The sequence below is a fragment of the Aptenodytes patagonicus genome, chromosome 7 (genome assembly GCF_965638725.1).
Source record: "Aptenodytes patagonicus chromosome 7, bAptPat1.pri.cur, whole genome shotgun sequence".
NCBI lineage: Eukaryota > Metazoa > Chordata > Aves > Sphenisciformes > Spheniscidae > Aptenodytes > Aptenodytes patagonicus.
This window is the reverse complement of record NC_134955.1, coordinates 28,473,926-28,494,215: the sequence shown is the minus strand read 5'-3', so window position 1 is coordinate 28,494,215 and position 20,290 is coordinate 28,473,926. Positions and strand designations below refer to the sequence as shown.

Below are 20,290 nucleotides of genomic sequence, written 5' to 3'. Positions count from 1 at the left end.
GAGCTCTGTGGTAATTCATAGTGTAGGGACAGGATAGGAAGATAAAGGAATCTGATATTTGACCAGAAAACACCATCACTTAAGTTCGTTTAAGCACACAGACCTGCACCTGTTTGCAAGCGTATGAGATAGCCTATAGATCCCATTCTTTGGGAAGGACAGAAACTCGAGGCTGAACTCAGTGAAGCAATCCAAAAGAGACTTCACTACCTATTACCTTCAGGATGGAAACATTAGGTATAAGCAGCAAGGCAGCAGGCCAAACCTGTGTTCTCACAGTTCTCCTCATCGCTGTTGTCAGAGCAGTCATCTTCCCCATCACAACGCCAGGACAGACGGACACAGCGCCCTGACTTACAGCGGAACTGGTCAGCTGTGCACATAGATGTAGCTGAGGGACCAGAAAAAGAACAGTACATGAGCAAGAAGGATCAGAAGAGACCCAATTCCAAAGCTAACAGTCCCAAACACTCTTTTGCATCCGCAGAAACTGAACGCTTCCACCAGTTCCCAGCACTCACTGCAGTTCCTCTCATCTGACTGGTCATCACAGTCGAAGTCTCCATCACACCTCCAGCCAGCATTAATGCACAAGCCACTGTTGCACATGAACTCTCCAGAGCGACAAGGCTGATGAGATGCTGCAGAGATGGTAAAGAATATAAAGAGCAAACTCAGACCAGTGTAACATCCCCAAAGCCCCTCAGCACCACCCTTACACTCCACTATTGTGGAACTTGGTCCAGAATAGACTGCTCCTGGAAACTGCTTTAATTCCTGTATGCAGAAGTGTACTGACTACACAGTTCCCATCACTATTCTCACTTTCCCAAGTTAAAAAAATAAATAAAGAGCCAGCTTATGTGTGAACAATTAAGATTGCTGTCTACACTGCAACCCCTCTCCAGCCAATGCAAAATCCATTTAGGTTTGCAACTCAGATGCTTGGACCAGTATATCACCCTGCACTAACTTACAGCAGTCAGATTCATCAGACCAGTCCCCACAGTCATCGTCGCCATCACAGTGGTAGATGTCCAAGATGCAGCGTCCATATGCACACTGGAACTCCTCCAAGCTGCAGGTGGCAGCTGGAACATCTGATGCTAACAAGGGAATCAAAGAAAAAATGCCTGAGGTGACAGGGCACAATCCAGCTTAGATGCAACCTTCTCAGTCTAATAACAGACTAGAGAGTATTCAATGGAAAGGTGTTTGAAATTACTAGCCATTGCTGCATATCGCTGCATGACTTGTATTACTGAGAGGAACTTGAATGCTGTTTGTGCTTCACTGAGGGGCATGTTAAACCTATATATAAAAACACCCATGCAGACAATCCACTAAAAATATAAAAAAAAAAAAAAAAAAAATTACATAGGATGTAACTTTTCAAGAGCCATTAAGTTCTAGAGAAGGAAACAGCTATGAAGAAGGAAGGGTTGATGGGAAAGCAACACAAAGGATCCAAGAGTATGTCACCTTCTGTCTTATGCTTGAGACACTATGTCTTAGTGCCCTCCAGAAAGTGTTTAAATTGTTTATTAAACCTGAAAAAGGTAGATACAAAAACAGATAGAAAAATACAGATACCCTCTGGGGTAGCTCTATATTAAGGACTGAGGCGTGTCAGAATGCAAGGTTAAACTATGGAATGATTCCTTTAAAATTTTAACAAAAATAAGCACTTGAAGATCAAAGGAAGCAAGCAAGCAGCAAGGTGCCCAGGTCTGCACCTGACCTTTGAGGATTTCCCCCCTCCCTTTCCTCTCAAGCTGTCGCCAAAACAAACCGTGCCTTATCAGTAAGGAGCACAGCCAGACAGATGACCCTGGGCAAAGCCCAGCAAACTTATAGTCAAGGATTTGTCCACTGTTCTCTGTTCAACAGTACACTATGCGGGAAGGGATGAAAACTATTTTGAGTCCCGCACAACAGAATCTGACACCTCTTCTCATACTGTCCAGAGAATGAACTGCATGTTTCAGGCATATGAGTCTTCCAACTGAGGAGCTCTGAAAATAAATCCATTAAACAAAATGGAAAAGAAAGACTGACAGTCTGGGAAGTGAACTACACCTGCCTTTCCAATCTGAAGTAGTGGGCACAGCCTGCAGGCATGCAGTAAGAGCTTTAGTTCAGTGAGTACCCAGTGGCTGGATACTAAAATGTGTGTTAATGTGTTGCCTCACCAAAGGAGCCTGAAAGGAGTGTTTGGGTCTCCTTGAGGAGCAAATCAACTCAGTGACTTAAATTCTCATGTAGTATGATTCAATTATAACACACACACCCCCAAAAGAAACACACACACACACACAAAAAAAAAAAAAAAGAAAAACCACACAAAATAGAACAGTATAATCCCACCTTGTCCTAAATGAATGACAAGCAGGATTGGAGATAAGGAAAAGATGACAACCACATGGAGGAAGATAAGAGAAAGGGAGCTAGCCAGACTGAGCTTCTTAGTGAGTTACTTAAAATGCCTTATAGAGACAACTGCCAGCCAGGACTGGAGAAGCATTCCAGCTCAGAGAAGCAGGGGCACCAGTTCTGGGTGCCCCTCCACTCCCATAGGAGCCAAGGTTGAAACATTTCCCCTCCCTTCCCAAGGGCCTATTCATGGCCTGCGGGGAAGCGACAGGCAAGGGAGCGAGAAAGTAAGAGGGGGAAAGGAGAGGGAGAGAGGCTGGCTTCCTCTTAGAGCCCTTTCCTGGCTTAGAAATGTTTGCAGCCCCTGGCTCCCTGCCAACTCTCATTATCTGGAGAGATAAAAGACAACTCCCCCATGCATCCACTCCCCCTGCCCTTCAGGAGCTGGCGGCCCTGATCCCCCTCCCAGAGCCTTTTGAAGTTTCCTGCTATCTAGAACAAATTCTGCAAAATGCTTTTGAGAGCAGGGTGGGGGAAGGGACCACTGCAACTTCCACAGACACTGACAGAACTCACAGACATGGGAGAGAGGCAGTGGGGGTTAGGAAGGAACATAATAGACTCCTGTCCCACTTGCTACAAGCCTGTGAAGGTGGAGGAGAAAACAACTGTTGTGGGCTGTCACAGCCCCCCTTCCCCATCAGTCACATCAGCTTCCAGCTAACTTGTCCTATAGGCCCTTTTCGGACAACGTCCTGCATAAAGCGTCTGAGTCAAGAGAGGCTGGTCAGGCAGGCAGCCCCTGCAGTGTGCCAGCTGGGGACGTGCAGTCCCTGAGGATGCTGTCAGTGGGCAGAGCCCCCCAGAAATTTCAGGCAGGAATCAGACAAGAGGAAAAAGGAGGGAATAGTTTTCTCCCCTCCCCCCCTGCCCTCCAACTCCTACAGTTTTATATAGAGCTGTATTCAGTAAAGCATAAGCCTCCTGCTCTGACTCAAGGTCACATAGCCATGGGAAGGAACAGAGAAGAGCCAGGCACAGACGAAGTATGCCTGTGAGGTAACACAAGAGAGACATCATTCTCTTGTGCCCTCTGGGGTAGGCAACAGAAGGCAGCATAGCTGCCAGTACAGGCAGGACTAACTTGTTTTTGATCTCTGCTGCAGAAAACATGCCAAACTCCAAGACAGGAGCCAGTCCAAAGGGCTATTTCCTGTGGTTACAAAGCAAGGAGAGCACTTACGGCAATTCTCTTCATCCGAGCCATCCTTGCAGTCTGTGTCACCATCACAGAACCAGTGCTCAGCTATGCAGCTACCGTCACTGCAACGAAACTCCTTCTCCGAGCACTTTCTCATATCTGCAGAGACAGCAACGCAAACAAAGCTTTGGCTTTCCTCAGAGTACCCAGGAAACAACTGCACCATGCTCCTGAAGCTCCTAGGGCACCCACAAATAAGACTGCTCATTAAACCATACATACCCATGTCATGCAGTGCCTGAGCAAAACCATCACTGTTCATTTAACTGACACAGAATGCTGGATTCAAAAGGAATCTGCAGGACTTCACAGTGGTACGTCAAGGAACAACAGGCCTCAAGTGATTTTTGCCTGGCAGGTAAGCCACACAGCCCGAGATCCCAAGCAGCCAGCCCTGGGAATGGAATATCCCACAAGCCCAGCCCAGACAAGCCAGCTGCGAGCCCTTGCCATGCTCAGCGGATCCTGGAACTGCACAGGTTGGAGTCTGTGCAACCCCTTTTAAAGCACTGGCAGGGCAGTATTTGTAGGGCCACATTACTCACCACACTGCTCATCGCTGTTGTCGCCACAGTCGTTGTCACCATCACAGTGCCACAGGCTGCGGATGCAGTATCCATTCTGACATGAGAACTCATCTTCCTCACACTCCCGTGGAGCTGCAGGGACACAATGGAGATAAGGTGAAGGCAAGGCAAGAAATTTACCTTGCAGAACACCAAATCTGTGACATGTTACAAATCGAGCAACATCGTCCTCCAAGGACACGGCAATGTTGGAGAGCTGATTTCACTTCCCCTAACAATACCAGGAGGGACACTGTGAGATTTCTTGAGTGTCTCTCTCCCACTCCATCCGCAAGTCAGTAGTACAGCAGGCTCTAAAACTTGAGAACATGGGTTGGAGGAAGTTCCTGGAGAGAGATGGAGCACCCACCCTGTGCTTGGTTGGAGGAAGTTCCTGGAACAGAGAGATGGAGACACCCACCCTGTGCTGGTATTCTAGCACAGCCCCAAGCCAGGCTCAAGAGACGCCTGCACAGAAAAAAGGCAATCCAGGCCTCTTTTTAAAGGAATTAATAGGCCCTATCATTATCTAACAAATAATTGCTGGTAGAATTATATCTCCACCTTCTTTTCACAACAATGCCAAAGCTATCTTCAAAGGAAAGGAAATGCTCATTGAAAAGGGAGAGAGAAAATTTAAACTTCCTCTTCTGAACACCTCAGTATTTGCTGCCTCATTCCACCCTCTTTGCCAGTGTTCTTAGAAAGCTTGTCTGCAGACCAGTGAGGAAAGGAAATGGACTGCAAAATTAGCACCTGAGGACCTCAATCCAACAGAAACCCTCCTACGGTTACGTGCTAGTCTGAACAACCCCCTAGGAGTCTCTTATTCACAGAACCTTGCCTTCCTCCTTTCATTAGTCTCCAAATCTTTTCATCACACCCTTCTCCACTGTTGTCTTAGATATGAGAGCATTCCAACTTTTTCTGAAAAACAGAAGACCAAACAGACCCAGACCTATAAACCTTTTCTTTCATGAAAACCTTTGAATGGACTGGAAAACTGAGCTTAGTCCTGTGATCCAGAGCATCACACAGGATGTCAAACCCCTGAACCTTGCTTCCCAGCCCTTTGCCCAAAAGGGCAGGCAAAGATCAGGGGCATACTGATCAAAAAGTGAATTAATTTCCGCACAAGTATTGGATACAGAATACTTTACAGCCAAGGGCTTTTTTTTTGCATTTCTTGAGTTGTGGTTCCTCCATCAGAGCCACTCTGGAGCACCATGCACACAACTTTTGTAGAATTCAAGGGCTGTAGAGTGATGCTTATTAAGCAGCTGCAACCATCTCAACCAGACAGCAAAACAGTTCTGCTCCTAACTGCAGCCCAATGCCAGCCCTAGCAACCAGTGCAGTTTCAGAGAAGCTGAAGCTCCAGTGCTACAAAACACGCTGGTTCTCTGGCACGTGCTGCCAAGTATGGACCTGACGATTTGTTGTGGAGAAGTAAAGTTGGATCCCTGAACACCTTTTGCTAACGGAAGCCAACCACAAGTAACCCTTGTCCTCAACACAAAGGGGAAGGGAGGGGGCGGAACTCCAAAGACTGAGACAAAATTCCCTCCATTTTAGTAATCTGTAGAAGCACAACGGCAGTGCTTACAGCTAGCAGCCTGCAATGGCAGGTCTTTTGAAGATGGCGCCTCACATCGCAGCAGTCAGTCAGCTTTCAGGGTAACTGGTCTCTGTGTGGGCAGCATCCCTACAGCACCTCCCTCTCCTCAGGGAGCTCTGTTTGAAGGGAGAGGATGCTGGGGACATCTGCCCGGCACAGCAGAAAAGTCAGACAGTGGAACCTGAGGCCGCAGGAAGTCAGCCAGACAGGCAGTTCAGTAGGATTTGGCAGGGGTTAGGTGTTTCCACGAACAGGGGAGGACATGAAGAGCTCAGCTCAGGGAAGTGCTTCATGGGACATTAACTAGCAAGGCTGCAGGGCATAAACGGTTCTCCAGCTGGATGGAGAAGCATCCCCTCCCCCAGGACATGCAGCTGAACAGCAAGCCAGGTGCCAAGGCAGCAGGGCTTACGGACATCAGGTACACACCTCTGTCAGAGGCAGGATATAGCTTATTACAAGCCAAAGGTCTGATTCAGTGGATAAACTCTCACATTCCTGTAATAAAAAGGATCAACTTTCCCCGGCCATGGCAGGCAGGCACTGCACCCACCCTCTCCCCTCAGAGAAGTGACTTACGGCAGTCCTGTTCATCAGAATCATCCTCACAGTCATTGTCTCCATCGCAGACCCACGACCGGCGGATACACTTCCCGTTGTCACAGTGGAAGTCCAAGGGGGAGCAAGTGGGCAGCACTGCAACAGCAAAGAAACACCTCATGGAGCTGCAGCCAGCTTCCTTCCTGAAAGAGAAGTTCCTTCCCTCCTGAGGGAAGAGGGCTACACCTCTTAGCAACAAAAGGCATAAAATTTCAAGTCATGAGGAGGAGCTGTCCCTCAGATGGGGGGCCAAGGTAGGTCTGTAGCTTGGCAGTCTCTCCTCCCCAGAGAAGCACTGACCTTTCCACAATAAAGTAGCTGCCACAATTCCCCCCCAGAATTCCTTTTTTCTCTTTCATCCCTGAGCCTGCTGTCCTCCCATAACTGCAGTTGTTTTATAACAAGCAAAATTACATTATCAGCATCTTTCCTGCATGCTTCCCAGTGCAGTCCATCCTGTTTCTATTACACAGCAAGTTCTTTAGGGTGAGAACTATCGGAAGCAATGTTTATGGGAACAGGATTTTGCAAGGTACATGCTACAGTGTGTGTTCCAGCACGGGGACTCTGTCAGCATTTTTGTCTAACAAACCTGCAAGGAGAAGCTTAGAGGTGGGAATCCACTGCTGGGGATAATTCGCTGTACCTCGGGTGTGGGCAATAGAGTCCAAACCCTGCTAGAGGTCTCCAGAAGGGACAGAGGAAGGGGGCAGGCATGGAATGATACTTGCCTACACAGGAGTCTGCTGGCAATGGAGTGGAACCACAAATCCACAGTGTTTGAAGAGGCCTGGAACCACAAAGCTGGAATTCAAGGGGGAGCATCAGCCCTGTCCTTCCCCCCACAGATGAGAGGAACACTCAGCCCCGGGAGGTTCATGCTTTTAAGTGCTGCCAGCTGTGGTAGGGAAGGGGCTGCATAAGACTGTTCCTGACAGGTGTGTTCTCCAAAGAACAACGTTCACTCAGCCATGTGAAGGGGCGAGGGCTGGAGAGGCTAGTCCCTGAAACCCTTTCATCCCAGCCCAGCTTGCTGACAGCATCTCCCATCTGTCACCAGGCAGGCCAACCCTCTTCTGTTATGCTGCTACTTCTTCCCCTGCCAACGCTATCCTGGAGGTGGGAGCGCAAGGGGAGGGAGGCGGGTAAAAGAAGAAGGTGGAGATAGCAGCCACACACACAAGGAGGAGGATTTAATAAGGAGAACAAATAGTCACATTTTCAGCTTTTCCAGCTTCCTGAACCCTCCATTTCCCCTTGGCCCAGGACTGCTGCCAATGTCCTGTGAAGCAGCATGGATTACACTATACAGAATCATTCACTGCTCTCTATAGCAAGTCCTCCAACATTTCTCACCAAGGGCCTGTCCTAAAAGCCTCCCATCCTATGAATACACTAGTGCAGTTAAATTCAGGCCTGCTCTAACATCTCTTTTTCTAACGACAAATTCGGATCATCTTCTCAGCCGTTCTGCAGTATGGCAGGCATAGGCATCTCTGTGTCTGAGAGGACATCACTGCAGACGTCACTGCTCTCAACGCTGAACCCTGCACTAGGTGACAAAATACAGAATCTGGCACTGGCCCTTGGGAAAAGGTTCTTCCCATCATGTCCAGGATGCCCCATGCAGATATATGTCCAGGTCAGATCCAGCTACTTCTAGGCCCCAGGGAGGTATGAAGGAGAGGGAAGCATACAAATCTGTATTTTCACCCCACAGGTTTGACACCACCCTGGTCTTCCAATGGCTGACCCATTTCCTTACATTGCGCTTTCTCTGAGCACCCCTGTGCTGCTGCATCAAAATGGAGAGGGAGCTTCCCCTTCTTCCCCTGGGCAGGCAGAAGGGGAAAACATCCCCGTTCCCAAACTCTGCTTCCAAACAAAACCAAGACAGATATTTGGATTCAGAGGGTCAGTCCTACAGATCAGCCCTCTCTCCCCCAAGCACAACTTCCATACACTGCACACTGAGCAAACCTTCCCCGGCCTCAGCTGCGGTTTCAGGACTAAGACCATCCCCCCAGCATATGCTTTTCTGTCTGCTCTCCCTGGTCCCAGCGTGACTAATCACCAAAGGACTGCACAGGAGCCACCTGGAAGGGAATTTGCATGCTGACTCTCCAGGGGAGAATTCTTCAGGCTCCCAGAGGGTTAGGCCATTAGCGCTGGTTCAGAGCTGATACCATTATCCCACTGAACTGCTGCATCGCTTCACGAGGTAACGATACAAAATGAAATTCCACCCCTATAGGGAGCAGTTCAGCCAATTTCATACTCCCCCTAAATATAAAAATTGAGCTTCAATCACAGGGGAGGGGGAGCAGGGGGAAGAGGGCGAAACACAAACTGCCACATACAAAGGAGGACCACCTAATTCCTACCCCAGCAGACAGCAAGTGTGTGCCAGCCCAGACAACACGGGGGTGGGGAGGGTGGTGGTGTATAAATCCCCTTCTACAGGATTCTCATGCAGGAGCTCTCCTTTAAATGAGAAAGAAAAAACACAAACCCACTTAAGACAAAAAAAACCTAATGAACTGCTGATGTCTCATAGAGCAGAGGAACTGTCAATGGGATCAGGGCAGGGATCCACGTAAACTCGTAACCTGAATCTAATAATGGTCAGAAACAGATGCTTCAAAAGGAAATGCAAGAGATTCTGGGAGCAGCTTTCACACAGGGGTAGTCTCTTCCTAACCCCCTCTTCCCAGTTCTGCCCTCCCAATCCACGATCCCTTCTCCCCATGAAAAAGCAAACTGCCTACACAGAAACTTTCCTGTGTTTCCTCCTATTCATTCTAAACACGTCAGGCTTCAGTTCCACTGTACAGCCCTTTGCTCTAGGGTTGTTATTATTCCGCCCTTCTGTTGGTCATTTATTACTTCATATTTTGATGAGTTTTATTCCTGTGGAGTTAAAGCTGAGGGCATACCATTAGCCCAGAGTTAATGTTTAGTACTGTTGTAAATATATCCAAAGTGTTTGTAAATTTGACATTAAGAGGAAATTCAAAAGTTAAGAGGTCACACTTAGGACATTCAAACAACCTCCACTATATTTTGTTCTGACATCATGGAGCAGCTATACAATTTGGTAAGTGTATTCCTTTAACTTACATAACTCATTTTAAAAGCCACGCTTCCATGATCAGAAGAAGAGTACATGGTAGTACAAATGAAGCAGTACGAACTCCTTTCACTGCCAGAGATGGAGCAAGAACTCTCTGGACAAGCTAGATTAGCATCTAGAAGACTGGAAACAGAACCCCTATATTCTCTTCCCAGCTTGATATTGATGCTTGCATGACCATGGGACAGTTCTGTCTCTTTAGCCCCACTTCCCCAACCTGTAAAATGAAGGATATTTATTACTTCCCAAGAAAGCTTCAAGTCCTTCATAGGCACTGCTTCCACTGATGAGAAAGTAATCACAGATTGCACTAACATGCTTTCACCACTACTCATAGCAGGATTAGGTAATGCAACAGTAAACACAGTTAAGCCTCATCCCCCCCTTCCCTGCTCAGTTCCAGCTTGATCTCTCCATATCTATGCAAAGAAACAATATTTTCCTAAAAGAGATGAGCAAAGGCAAGTCCTAGGATGGAGTTGAAGACAGACAAATGCCCAGACAGACAGGGACTAACCCGCCTCTCCAGGCAGAGCAGAGAGGCAGGATGGGGAACAAGCCCAAGGAAGGGGAGCCGGTGGGAAGAGCTAGCCTGGGCAGCGACAGCCCAAGAGAGCACATCTGTCATCTGACAGTGAGCAACACAAAAAGGCCTTTGAACTTCCAACGATTTCCCTGAGCTCATCCCTCTGCATGGTCACACTGGACATCATCCAAGGTTTCAGCAAAGCTAGGTCTATCGTAAGCCTGCTACTCCTCCCCCTCTCCCAACTCCTATTACACAGGGCGCTCTTTTATGGCTGATCAGAAAGGGAAGGGGGAGGGAGGAGGAAAAGGGAAGTTTATAAGGTGAAACACAGACTGAATCACGTCCCACTGTCCTTTGAACACTCTATCCCTGTTGCCTGTGGTGAGCAGGTTGCTTTGTACCCAAGGACAGCGAGCGACTGATGTTCAGAGCTCTGGAGCTCAGCAGTTTGAACAATACCGCTTGTTTAATTAGACAAACTCTCAGTCATGTGAAGAATTAGAAGTTAATTTCAGAAATAAATACAAACTCACAAAAAATTCATGCTACCTACATTAGAGACAACTGCAGCCTGACCCCCAGCTAAGTCCACACTCATGCATGTGTATGAGCACATACATACACACAAACATAGATCTGTGCTGACATCTGTAGCACAGTGGGCAGTAAGTCCAGAAACAAGAATAGAGGACGTTAGTCCACTCTCAGGAAGAAATAGGACATACTGCATTTTACTAACTACATTTTGGAAAATCTAGTTCCAGAATAACATAAAATGTTTCCAATCACACTGCTGAACTGTATTTAAGGATGTTGCTGGTCAAAAGAAAAAAAAGAGAGAAAAAAAAATTAAAAAGAGTATCGGCACTCAATCTTTCACAGCCCGTTGATCACAAGCGCTCTGCCCGAGGGGGCACTGCACTGATTCTGATGCCTTTTAAAGGAAACACACATACTCCAAGCCCAATAAAATGAAAAAGTATGGTTGCAGATATGGAACTGGTACCTTTTCAAGAGAAACTTGAACTCTTGTTAAGAGTTCCTAATTAGTAAAACTTGAAGTTTAGAAGTGAAGCTTCACCTGAGCTCCTGCATCTGAGCTCAAGACTGGTGACTAAATGAAGGGCAGAGGGAAGATGATTCTTTTAAAGTTTCCATTAATTTTAGTAAAAGACCTGTGAGATTTTTATCCTCATGTCACCTCAAAAAATTTTGTTGTGGGACTCATAAGCAGGCTATACTGATACCCCTGTTCCTGGCAAGGAAGAGACCCTCTCCTAGGCTTGAATGAGTTGTAGCTCAAGAGGAACTGCCTAAATTTCCCAATGAGATGGGAACAACAGACCACTTTCAGTAAGCTTTAAGGTAAAAGCATTAAATTCTTCTTCAGTCCCTTTAAATGAAAAAGTATTGTACAACAGTGCATGGAGCTAAGCAAGCAAGTCTGTGTCCCACGGAGCTACACGTTTACAAGTTGATTAGGTATGATACAGATCCAAAATTCAGAGCAAGAAGGCTCTAGTGGGGGATGGTTATGAGGGGGGCTGGCGTATCTTAGAAGAAACAGAACTATTTATCAATCCTCAGGCCAAGTTTACTCAGTTGTCCTTTCACCCTTGCAACAGGAAGTAACACCACGCTGGACTTCAAAGCGCATGCAGGAGGACAGAATGAAAACCATTCCTCCGCTTGCATGCAGCTTTCGTTAGGGACAGTCCAAAGTAGTCTCTGTTGGCACAAGGCAGGAAGGCAGCTGAGCTATTCTGTGCATGTGTAGCAAGGGCTTCCAAGCCAGACACTGTCAGCAAGCCAGAGAGCTGACACCAGATAAAGTCTATGAAGCTGGCATGACAGCTGGGAGGTTGCTTATTGCTATTATTACTACAGCACTCTGGCTTGTAAACATGATCCAGAGCAGGAAGCAAACATGTCATGGAATAATTGGCTCCCATCACAGCAGGGCTTCAGACTTGCAAGAAGAACAGTTCCTGTCACAGCCAGGTAAGCAGAGGCAGGGCTCTCCCAAAAACGATGGGAAAATACCTATGAGAAGTAGACATTACAAGGACACCAATACAAGTGGAAAATGTCTGGGGTGTGCAGAAAGGGTAACAGCTGAGGAAAAACTTAGTGCAACTGACTCAAAAAGTGGGAATCTGTTTTATAGTTTGTAACAGAACATTAAAAAAAAAAAAACCAAACCAACAAAAAGCCCAAAACACACCACATTTTAAGAATTTATCTCAAAACTGAAAATCTCTCCAAAAGGAAGGAACATTCCCTGTGTCTGCTCTTGTTTTTCATAGCTGCAACTCCTCTCACTCATGGCCAAGTAACTTGCCCCCTCCCCCCCCCCGTGCATTTCAAGTTATCTGTCATTCTTTAACTGAAATGAAAGATTACCAGTTCAAGGCTAGAAAATTGCATTAATATTGAATTTAGTAAACTCCAATCAACTACTCAAGTATATGCAGTGCTATATAGACACAGATGCAAGATTGAATCTTGACTTGCTAAAGTAATTTTCACCTTTCCCCCACGCCGTGTTTCATTCTCTTGCTTTATTAGGAGTCCAGCAGTCCAATGTCTTCCCATTCTCCTCTCCCTTTCCCAAGGAAGTAGACAAAACTCTCTCAGGAACTCATTCTTGTTGTTGTACCAGCTTACAGTATACATATGAGCTGATACACTGAAGGAAAAGTAGACCATAAAACAGGCATGGTTGCAGCTTTCTTTCTCTGGAAAGTTAGGACATTCACAGGAGAAAAAAGAAAAATCTGTAACTCTGTAAAATTAGCTTGCAGCAGACCAGTGGAAATGTGGGATTCCTTGCAATCACTCCTGTTTACTCTTCTGATCAGAGACATCTACTTGATGATATTATAATTTCTGTCTTTAAAACTCAGAGCTGTACTTCCAGACATTGCTGAAAAAGAATTCCGACAGCTCTAGCATCTCAGAATAGTCCATATAAGTGGTTGCACAGACTTAGGTTCATGAGTCAGAACAAACCACTGGGCTCACCCCAGCATGAAGACTAGCCCCATGGTTTTTGAGGCATCTCACTAATTTTTTTAACTAGGCCTTTAATTTATCTGGGGCTCGTAGGATGATTTAATCAGGACAACCCAAACCTACAGCTCAATATTTGTACTAAAAAGAAATTCACCAGTTTCAGATCTGGTATAAGTCAATAAATAAAAAATAAATTAAGTTCAAAACAGAGAAGTTGTCCAAAATTTCACTCCAACCAGAACACTGCATGCATGTCACAGACAAACGGCCAGGGAAGGAAAGAAAATCTGTGAACTGACTGTTCTCATGTACTATGTGCAAGCATCAGTGCTGATTTGTGAGAAGCTTAAATTGATTTAAAGTTCAAGTTGCTGTTCCAAGGGGCTCACACCCCACCCCTGCTCTTGCACTCCTGCTGCCTTCTCTATGCTTGGCACAGTCAGCAAACAGATCAAATGGAAAGTTAACCCCACAAATGAGTACACCTTCACAAGGCTCCTGTATGCCAAGCAAAAGAGAGGGGTTTAGCAAGTGATCTGCTCTAGCAAAAAGTTTCAGTGCCATAATAACTAAGCAAGATAGGAAATAGCACAGGCAACTACCACGAACCTACAATGTAGAGTCGATCTAGTTCTCACAAGCTAACAATAATATCACATAGCTGGACTTGTAATGAGCAGCTACTCGGAGCAAGATTCAGCAGGCTTAATGGAATAAGTGTTCTTAGGGCCCCTCCACTGCAACCTCGCATGTGTGTGCTGAAGCCATGCACTTAACATTTCTATAGAGCCCTTAGCCCCATTGCTTAACTTTTATTTTTGCTTTCTTCTTTCCACTAAATTGCACTCAGAGTACTTCTGGCTGTCAGATAAAAAAAGTCCTCCTCTTCGTATTTATTCTACTACAATGCAATATTTAAAAAGGCAGTTCAGATTCTAGTCCTTCCCCTTGAGTCACTTTTCTACTCTGTATAAATGCAGCTCTTTATCTCCCCTCCCATCTTGTCAAATCTACTGTCCTTCTCTGTACATGCTAGCTTACCTCTCTCACTAAATTGCAGAGACCTACAACACAAGTCATATTCCGAATGAGATGTTTAAACATTCCCATCTTACATGTGCTGCTTTCTAGACAGCTCCCTTTGCTTCAGTCTTATTTCTCCCTTTGCCTTGTCAGAAACTGTAAATTAAAGAAGGCAGAAGTCAAACCCAGTTCCTACATTCTCTGCCTCACTTGGTTGTCTGCCTCTACTTTATATACTTCCCAACCTCCAGTGCCTGAGAGTATCAGCAGATTGATCACAATTCACTACTACTCCCTAGTTTGCACAGCTTCCATTCAAATCCATATGGGCCAGATTTCCTTAATGTATTAGGGATACACCACAACCACAGCTTTACTGTGCAAGACCAAAAGGTTCCTCTCGCCCAGGCCACGGAGAGAGACATGATGCAACAGCAGATGCCAAGAGAAGAGTGTAAGCACATAGCATGCAAGTAAACATTCTTCCTCAAAAGACAAAATCTGCCTCTATTTGTGATACAAGGACTTCCCAAACAACAGATGGCATATTCATCTTTAACAGCCCTCAATGAATTTTACATCCATAAACTCGTCAGATTGCTTTCTGAGAATGTTTGAAATTTCAGAATCAATGTTTTATGGCAAGGAGATCCACAGCTTAAGTATATGTTGCATGAACAAGCAACTCTTGTTAGCTTTGAACCACCTCCTGCTAGTTCCTATGGAAGGTCTTATCCCTCCTGCCCCCAATCCTACCACGCCTGCTTAGCTTAAAAACCTTTGGTGCTGGATTTTGTTGAAGTACAAAGTAGACCTTATCAACAAGTATCTCTTGTCTAAATCATTACTGACTCTTTCAAGGCATTCCAATAGATTTGTGAAGCATGACTTCCCCTTACAAACACCACCACCCACCCAAAAAACCAAAACAATGCACAAAAAAAAAACCCCAAAAACCCAACCCCCAACCTGCCCCCCCCCCCCCCAAACCACAAAAAAAAAAAATCTTCCGCCGTGCTTAGTAAGAAGCCAGCAAAACCAGTTTAGTTATTGGATATGCCTTACCTCCCCAAGCCCCTTATTCCTGCTCAACTTCTCCTTTTTTCAGCCTGTGCATTTGAGTACAGCCTCCTCTCTCCTGTTCTTTGGAGATTTTAATACTATTTCTTCAGTTCCCAGATCCTCATGTCCTCTTTCTTGAGCATGGCAAGTTCTCAGATTCGCACTTTTCTTCACTGGATGTAAACATGCAGGTTTTCCTTCCACTTTCTTTGATTTCTCCAGTTAAGGTCACTTCCTTGCCCAATAACCCTTTCACTAAGCATCTTTAAACCAAACACTGATCACCTCAGTTTGCAGGTAACCTGTTTTTCAAAACCCCATTTTTCACCCAAGGTCTTCCACGTTGCTCACTATTTGCAAAATTACAAGAAACAAGAAGTGAGAAGGAAACAAATTTTCACAAAGCTGGGTTGAGATCTCCCACACTTAAGGAAGAAGAGATTCTCCAAAACAATGTGTCAAAGATGAGGAAAGCTCCTTTCCTTACAGCAGTCAACAGTGGAAACCAGGGAAGGCTAGAGAAACATCCAACAGAGGAAGATAAATTCCTCAATCATGTTCATTGACAGGAGCCCTAAATCTTCAGCTCTAGGGAAACTTTCAGGAAAGGAGTTCCATGAAATCGGGCCTTTTTTTTCCACCCTTCAATTCTACCACGGTCTGTGGAATCCAAAAAGATGAGGTAAGAAAGCAACTTACTTGTGGCTCCAGGGAAAGAGGTTTTTTCCATTCATCTATATTGTGCTAAACCCACTAAGAGTGACTCTTACCAGTTCTCACCTAGCTGGGCTCACAGATGCTGACACTATGCAGATACACAGTAGCTGCAAGGTAACTTTTCTCAGCAGATCCCAAGATCAATGAATGCTGATTACAGTGCTTACCTTTTCCTCCCTTCACAGGGCAGCCAGGACAGAAACTAGAATGTTACTTAAGAGGGCAGACACCCTCAATACACTTCTTCACACTGCTTATTTATTTTCCATTAATATTTATAGCAAACCCATATAATTTAGTTCACAGCGCTTTTGCAAGGGTGGGAAAAAAGAGGTATTTCTCTCTGTCCCTCCTATCACTCTAAAACATTCACGTCCAACAGCCATCTAAAACCAGCTGCAAAAGGCAGAGTTAGGCTTTCACTGGGCTTTATGTCAGTGGACACTGGCTCTGTTAGACTCTGTGTACTGAAGTCAGTCAAAAGTATGTCATCTACAGTGTTAAACATTTGTCATACAAAAACTAGGATGTGCCTTTAAAACAGAGAAGCACCTGCGGAGAAAAAGTTAAGACATTCCGTTTTCACAAACACAAGTCAAGAATGGTATTCTTACTGCAGCCATCTTCATCACTGTGGTCCCCACAGTCATTGTCTCCATCACATTGCCACTGAGCAGGGATGCATGTGCATTCACCAAAAGCACTGACAGCACATGTAAAATGATTACGTCCACAGGAGCATTCGGTGCTACTTGTAACACCTGTAAAGGAACAAACAAAGCAAAAAGATATTTTGAAGAGATCCTTCTATTTTAGGGTAAATGCGTTAAATACAAAGTGACATCACAATTTATCTCCATGTACACACTATATGTATGAACACATACTCTACTGCAAAAGGAAAACATTCACCCCCCTCACACTGTTGAAATAGGAGATCAAGTACTGTGCACAGTTTCCTGGAATGGGGCTATTTGAAGGCAACAGCAAATAGCAACCTGCCAAAAAGAGACTTGGGAATCAGTTAGCTGAAAAATAACTCAACACTAGTCACAATCAAATTCAAGGAATCCCAGGTATCAGAACACCCTTTTTATTTTACAAACTCAGTCTTCTCCTGGAGCACAGGGCTGCTGCTGCTCCACTTAGTTCTGACACCACAACAGAAGGGATAGCAAAGATTCTACTTCAGAGAGTTATCTGGGGTCTTCTCCAGACCCTGAACTTTCTAGATGCAAACCTTTTACATGTCACTGCTTTAGACGTTTCAGACTCCAGTGAAAGAAAGAAAAAAAAATAAATCCTTTCTTATTTATCTGTAGAGATTAAACTGTGACATTATCCTGTGCATAACTGACATTTATGAAAGCAGGAGAAGAGGATTTTCAACTCTACAAACTGACCAAAAGAAAATGCAGTCCAAATGTCAATATATAATCTGATAAGAACATTTTCTTCCAGCCTTAAAGTTAGCTTAAGGAGCTCCCAACCCTTTTTTCCCCTCTCCTAGCTACAGAACAATACTCTGCACAACTCTTGACTCTCACCCCTGTGCAAATGCAACTATTTACAATATTATCCCACACATTCTCTTAATAAATCTCTACCTCAAGAGAGAACAGGCTATAGCCCACCTCTCGAAAAGGAAAAGTCATGCCTGAACTTCTGTCTGACATTATCTAGACAATCTATATAATCAATATCACTGTTAAACAAATGATTATTCTATCAATCAACAACCCCCTCAGGCTAGTCAGTGACTGGATTCTTTTTGCATGGTTCCTTCTTTCTGCAATTCAAACAAACCTAAAGCTCTTAGATTAAACAATAGATCATAAAGAAAGAAGTACAGAAGGATACCTGCCCCAAGTGGTAGTTATATGCATCCTGAACTATTTGCAGACTTTTTGATCTCATTTGTTACATCTAGTGTATCTGTGATGAACCATGAGCTGTAGCAACCTAAGCAAAAAAAAAAAAAGCCTCATAATTTCCTTATTTTCCCTTCTAATTGAGAAAAGCTATATCTACAAAATTTTATGTAACTATTCCGCAACTCTCAACAGCAGAATTCCCTCCAGCAAAGACATCCACTTGTGCAAGTTAAGCTAAGTTTTAAGTTTAGAGGGGATGCACTTCTTTCTTGAGGAACAATTCCATGATAAGTTTCTTCTGCAACAAAACTGGCTGAGGAGGTTTCTGCCAGCCTCTGCTGCCTGCTCCCAACAAACTATTTTCCAAGCACATCGACAAGCTGCTGAATTGGGCCAACGAAATTGGTTGGGACATCTCCCTTCACAGACTGCCATGGGTGTAACAACCTTTTATTCTTTCCCCTATCTCTGCTACAAGTTCTCTTTAACAGGTTTAGTAGAAAACATACATCTCAAGGTATTACTGTATCTGCTACAGAAAGTGGCCAATATCTGGTGTTACAAGGGACAGAGGCAGGAAGAACATGAGATGAATAAGGAACAGAAAGAAGGAAAGGCAAATGAAAGAGGGCGGAGTGGTCAGATCCTTCAAGGAATTGCCAGGTATGGCCAGGGCAAAGGCTGACTCAAAAAGACAGCAAGTGGGTGATGTAGAGTCAGAAGGCAAAAAAAGCAGCACAGACATCCTCTAAGGAAAAGCAATGCATCATCTATGCAACACATCCAACTATTAGAAATAAACACCAGGAAATTCAGAAGAACCACAAACCTCCCCAAAAATCAAACAGGTTCCTTCAAACTGGCAGCACAGGAAATTCAGGACAAACCACCTTCTGCTGTTGCCTATCACTATTTAGAAAGGCAGAACTAGCTGTATATTGTATCCAAGGTAGCTGCTGTTTAAATCACCTTTTCCAAAGCAATTTTTCTACCATTATCCTCAACAGTACCCAAAACACTTATCCCAGCTACTTTAAGCTCCAATACCCCTTCCTGTTGGAGTACACGAAGACAATCATCATCCTTATTACCCCTAGAAAAAGACAAATACAAAAGTACTAGTGACTGGCTCTATCTTGCCCAGGCTCCACCATGTCTTAGGGTAGCTTCACCAACAGGAAAGGATCAAACATCAAGGTAACCAATTCTTAAACTAGGGGAATATATTTAATAATTTCTTTCTGGATAAGCACAAATGAGAGAGTTGGGGAAAAAAAAGTAAAAGCGAGTTATTTTAGCTCCTGAATAGCAGCATGGAGGTACAGCTCTGCAACAGCAGAGAAAGAATTAGTGCAGCTGTCCCAATCTGCAAACTGCAACTTCATCTGCTGTATTGTCAAACACAGTTATCTTCAAAAGTTACTACTAATATCAGGTTATATATATATCCACACATGTATTAAATCCGTTCTTCCCACCTCATTAAAGTTGTTGTGTTCAATCATCTCTGGTTTGTGTTTTTACCATGCTATAGAAACTGCTGGAAGCTGAAGGATACATTATGACCCAGATACCAACACTCTCTCCTATGCACTAGCCTATATCTGTAGTACTATTATGTGAGCATACTTTTCTTAACTAGTCCAAATTATGACCTTTGTGAGTCTAATGCTTTGTGATTTGTGACCTATAGGGTAAGTAACCTTCTAGTCATTACAATGATGCATTTTATAAACCATGATTTACACTAGTCTTACACTTGGACAAGTACAGCACATTATTGTTCGGAGAGCACACTAATTCCAACCTATAAAGAGTACCAGAAGAACCAATCCTGGATGACTAGTCATTATCCAGTAAAAAGAACAGGTTGAATGAAACCCTGGAGTCCCTGCAGACAGGAGGAATTTTCTCAATGATTTCAATGTGGACAGTATTTCACCCTTGGTGTCCCATGATTATTTCCCAGTGCTCAGAGCTCCAGTGACATTACCCTGTGGTCCTGGTTTCGGCTGGGATAGAGTTAATTTTCTTCCTAGTAGTTGGTATAGTGCTGTGTTTTGGATTTAGCATGAGAATAATGTGATAACACACTGATGTTTTAGTTGTTGCTAAGCAGTGTTTATACTAAGTCAAGGACTTTTCAGCTTCCCATACTCTGCAAGCGAAGAGGTCCACAAGAGGCTGGGAGGTAGTGTAGCCAGGACAGCTGACCCAAACTGGCCAAAGGGATATTCCATACCATATGATGTCACGCTCACTATATAAACTGGGGGGAGTTGGCCGGGGAGCAGTGATCGCTGCTCGGGGACTGGCTGGGCATCAGTCAGTGGGTGGTGAGCAGTTGCAAAACTTGTTTTTTGTTTGGGTTTTTTTCCCCCTGCGTTTTTGTTTCTCTCTCTCTCTCTCTCTCGTTGTTTTACTTTCCATTACTATTATTATTATTATTCTTTCAAGTATTAAATTGTTCTTATCTCAACGCACGAGTTTTCTCACTTTTGCTCTTCCGATTCTCTCCC

The 20,290-nt window shown here is 44.6% G+C and overlaps 1 protein-coding gene across 3 annotated transcripts in view; it reads right to left on the bottom strand.

Annotated features, from left to right (window-relative positions):
• Nucleotides 1–20,290, bottom strand: part of LRP4 (LDL receptor related protein 4) — an 83,802-nt gene that overhangs the window by 25,292 nt on the left and 38,220 nt on the right. For all 3 annotated transcript variants that reach the window (XM_076344526.1, XM_076344527.1, XM_076344528.1), the window contains exons 2-8: nucleotides 16,512–16,658; nucleotides 6,398–6,514; nucleotides 4,180–4,293; nucleotides 3,617–3,733; nucleotides 978–1,106; nucleotides 522–641; nucleotides 266–391 (exon numbers count right to left, since the gene is read on the bottom strand). In XM_076344526.1, coding sequence (XP_076200641.1) covers nucleotides 266–391; nucleotides 522–641; nucleotides 978–1,106; nucleotides 3,617–3,733; nucleotides 4,180–4,293; nucleotides 6,398–6,514; nucleotides 16,512–16,658 — 870 coding nt within the window. The remainder of the gene's footprint in view (nucleotides 1–265; nucleotides 392–521; nucleotides 642–977; nucleotides 1,107–3,616; nucleotides 3,734–4,179; nucleotides 4,294–6,397; nucleotides 6,515–16,511; nucleotides 16,659–20,290) is intronic.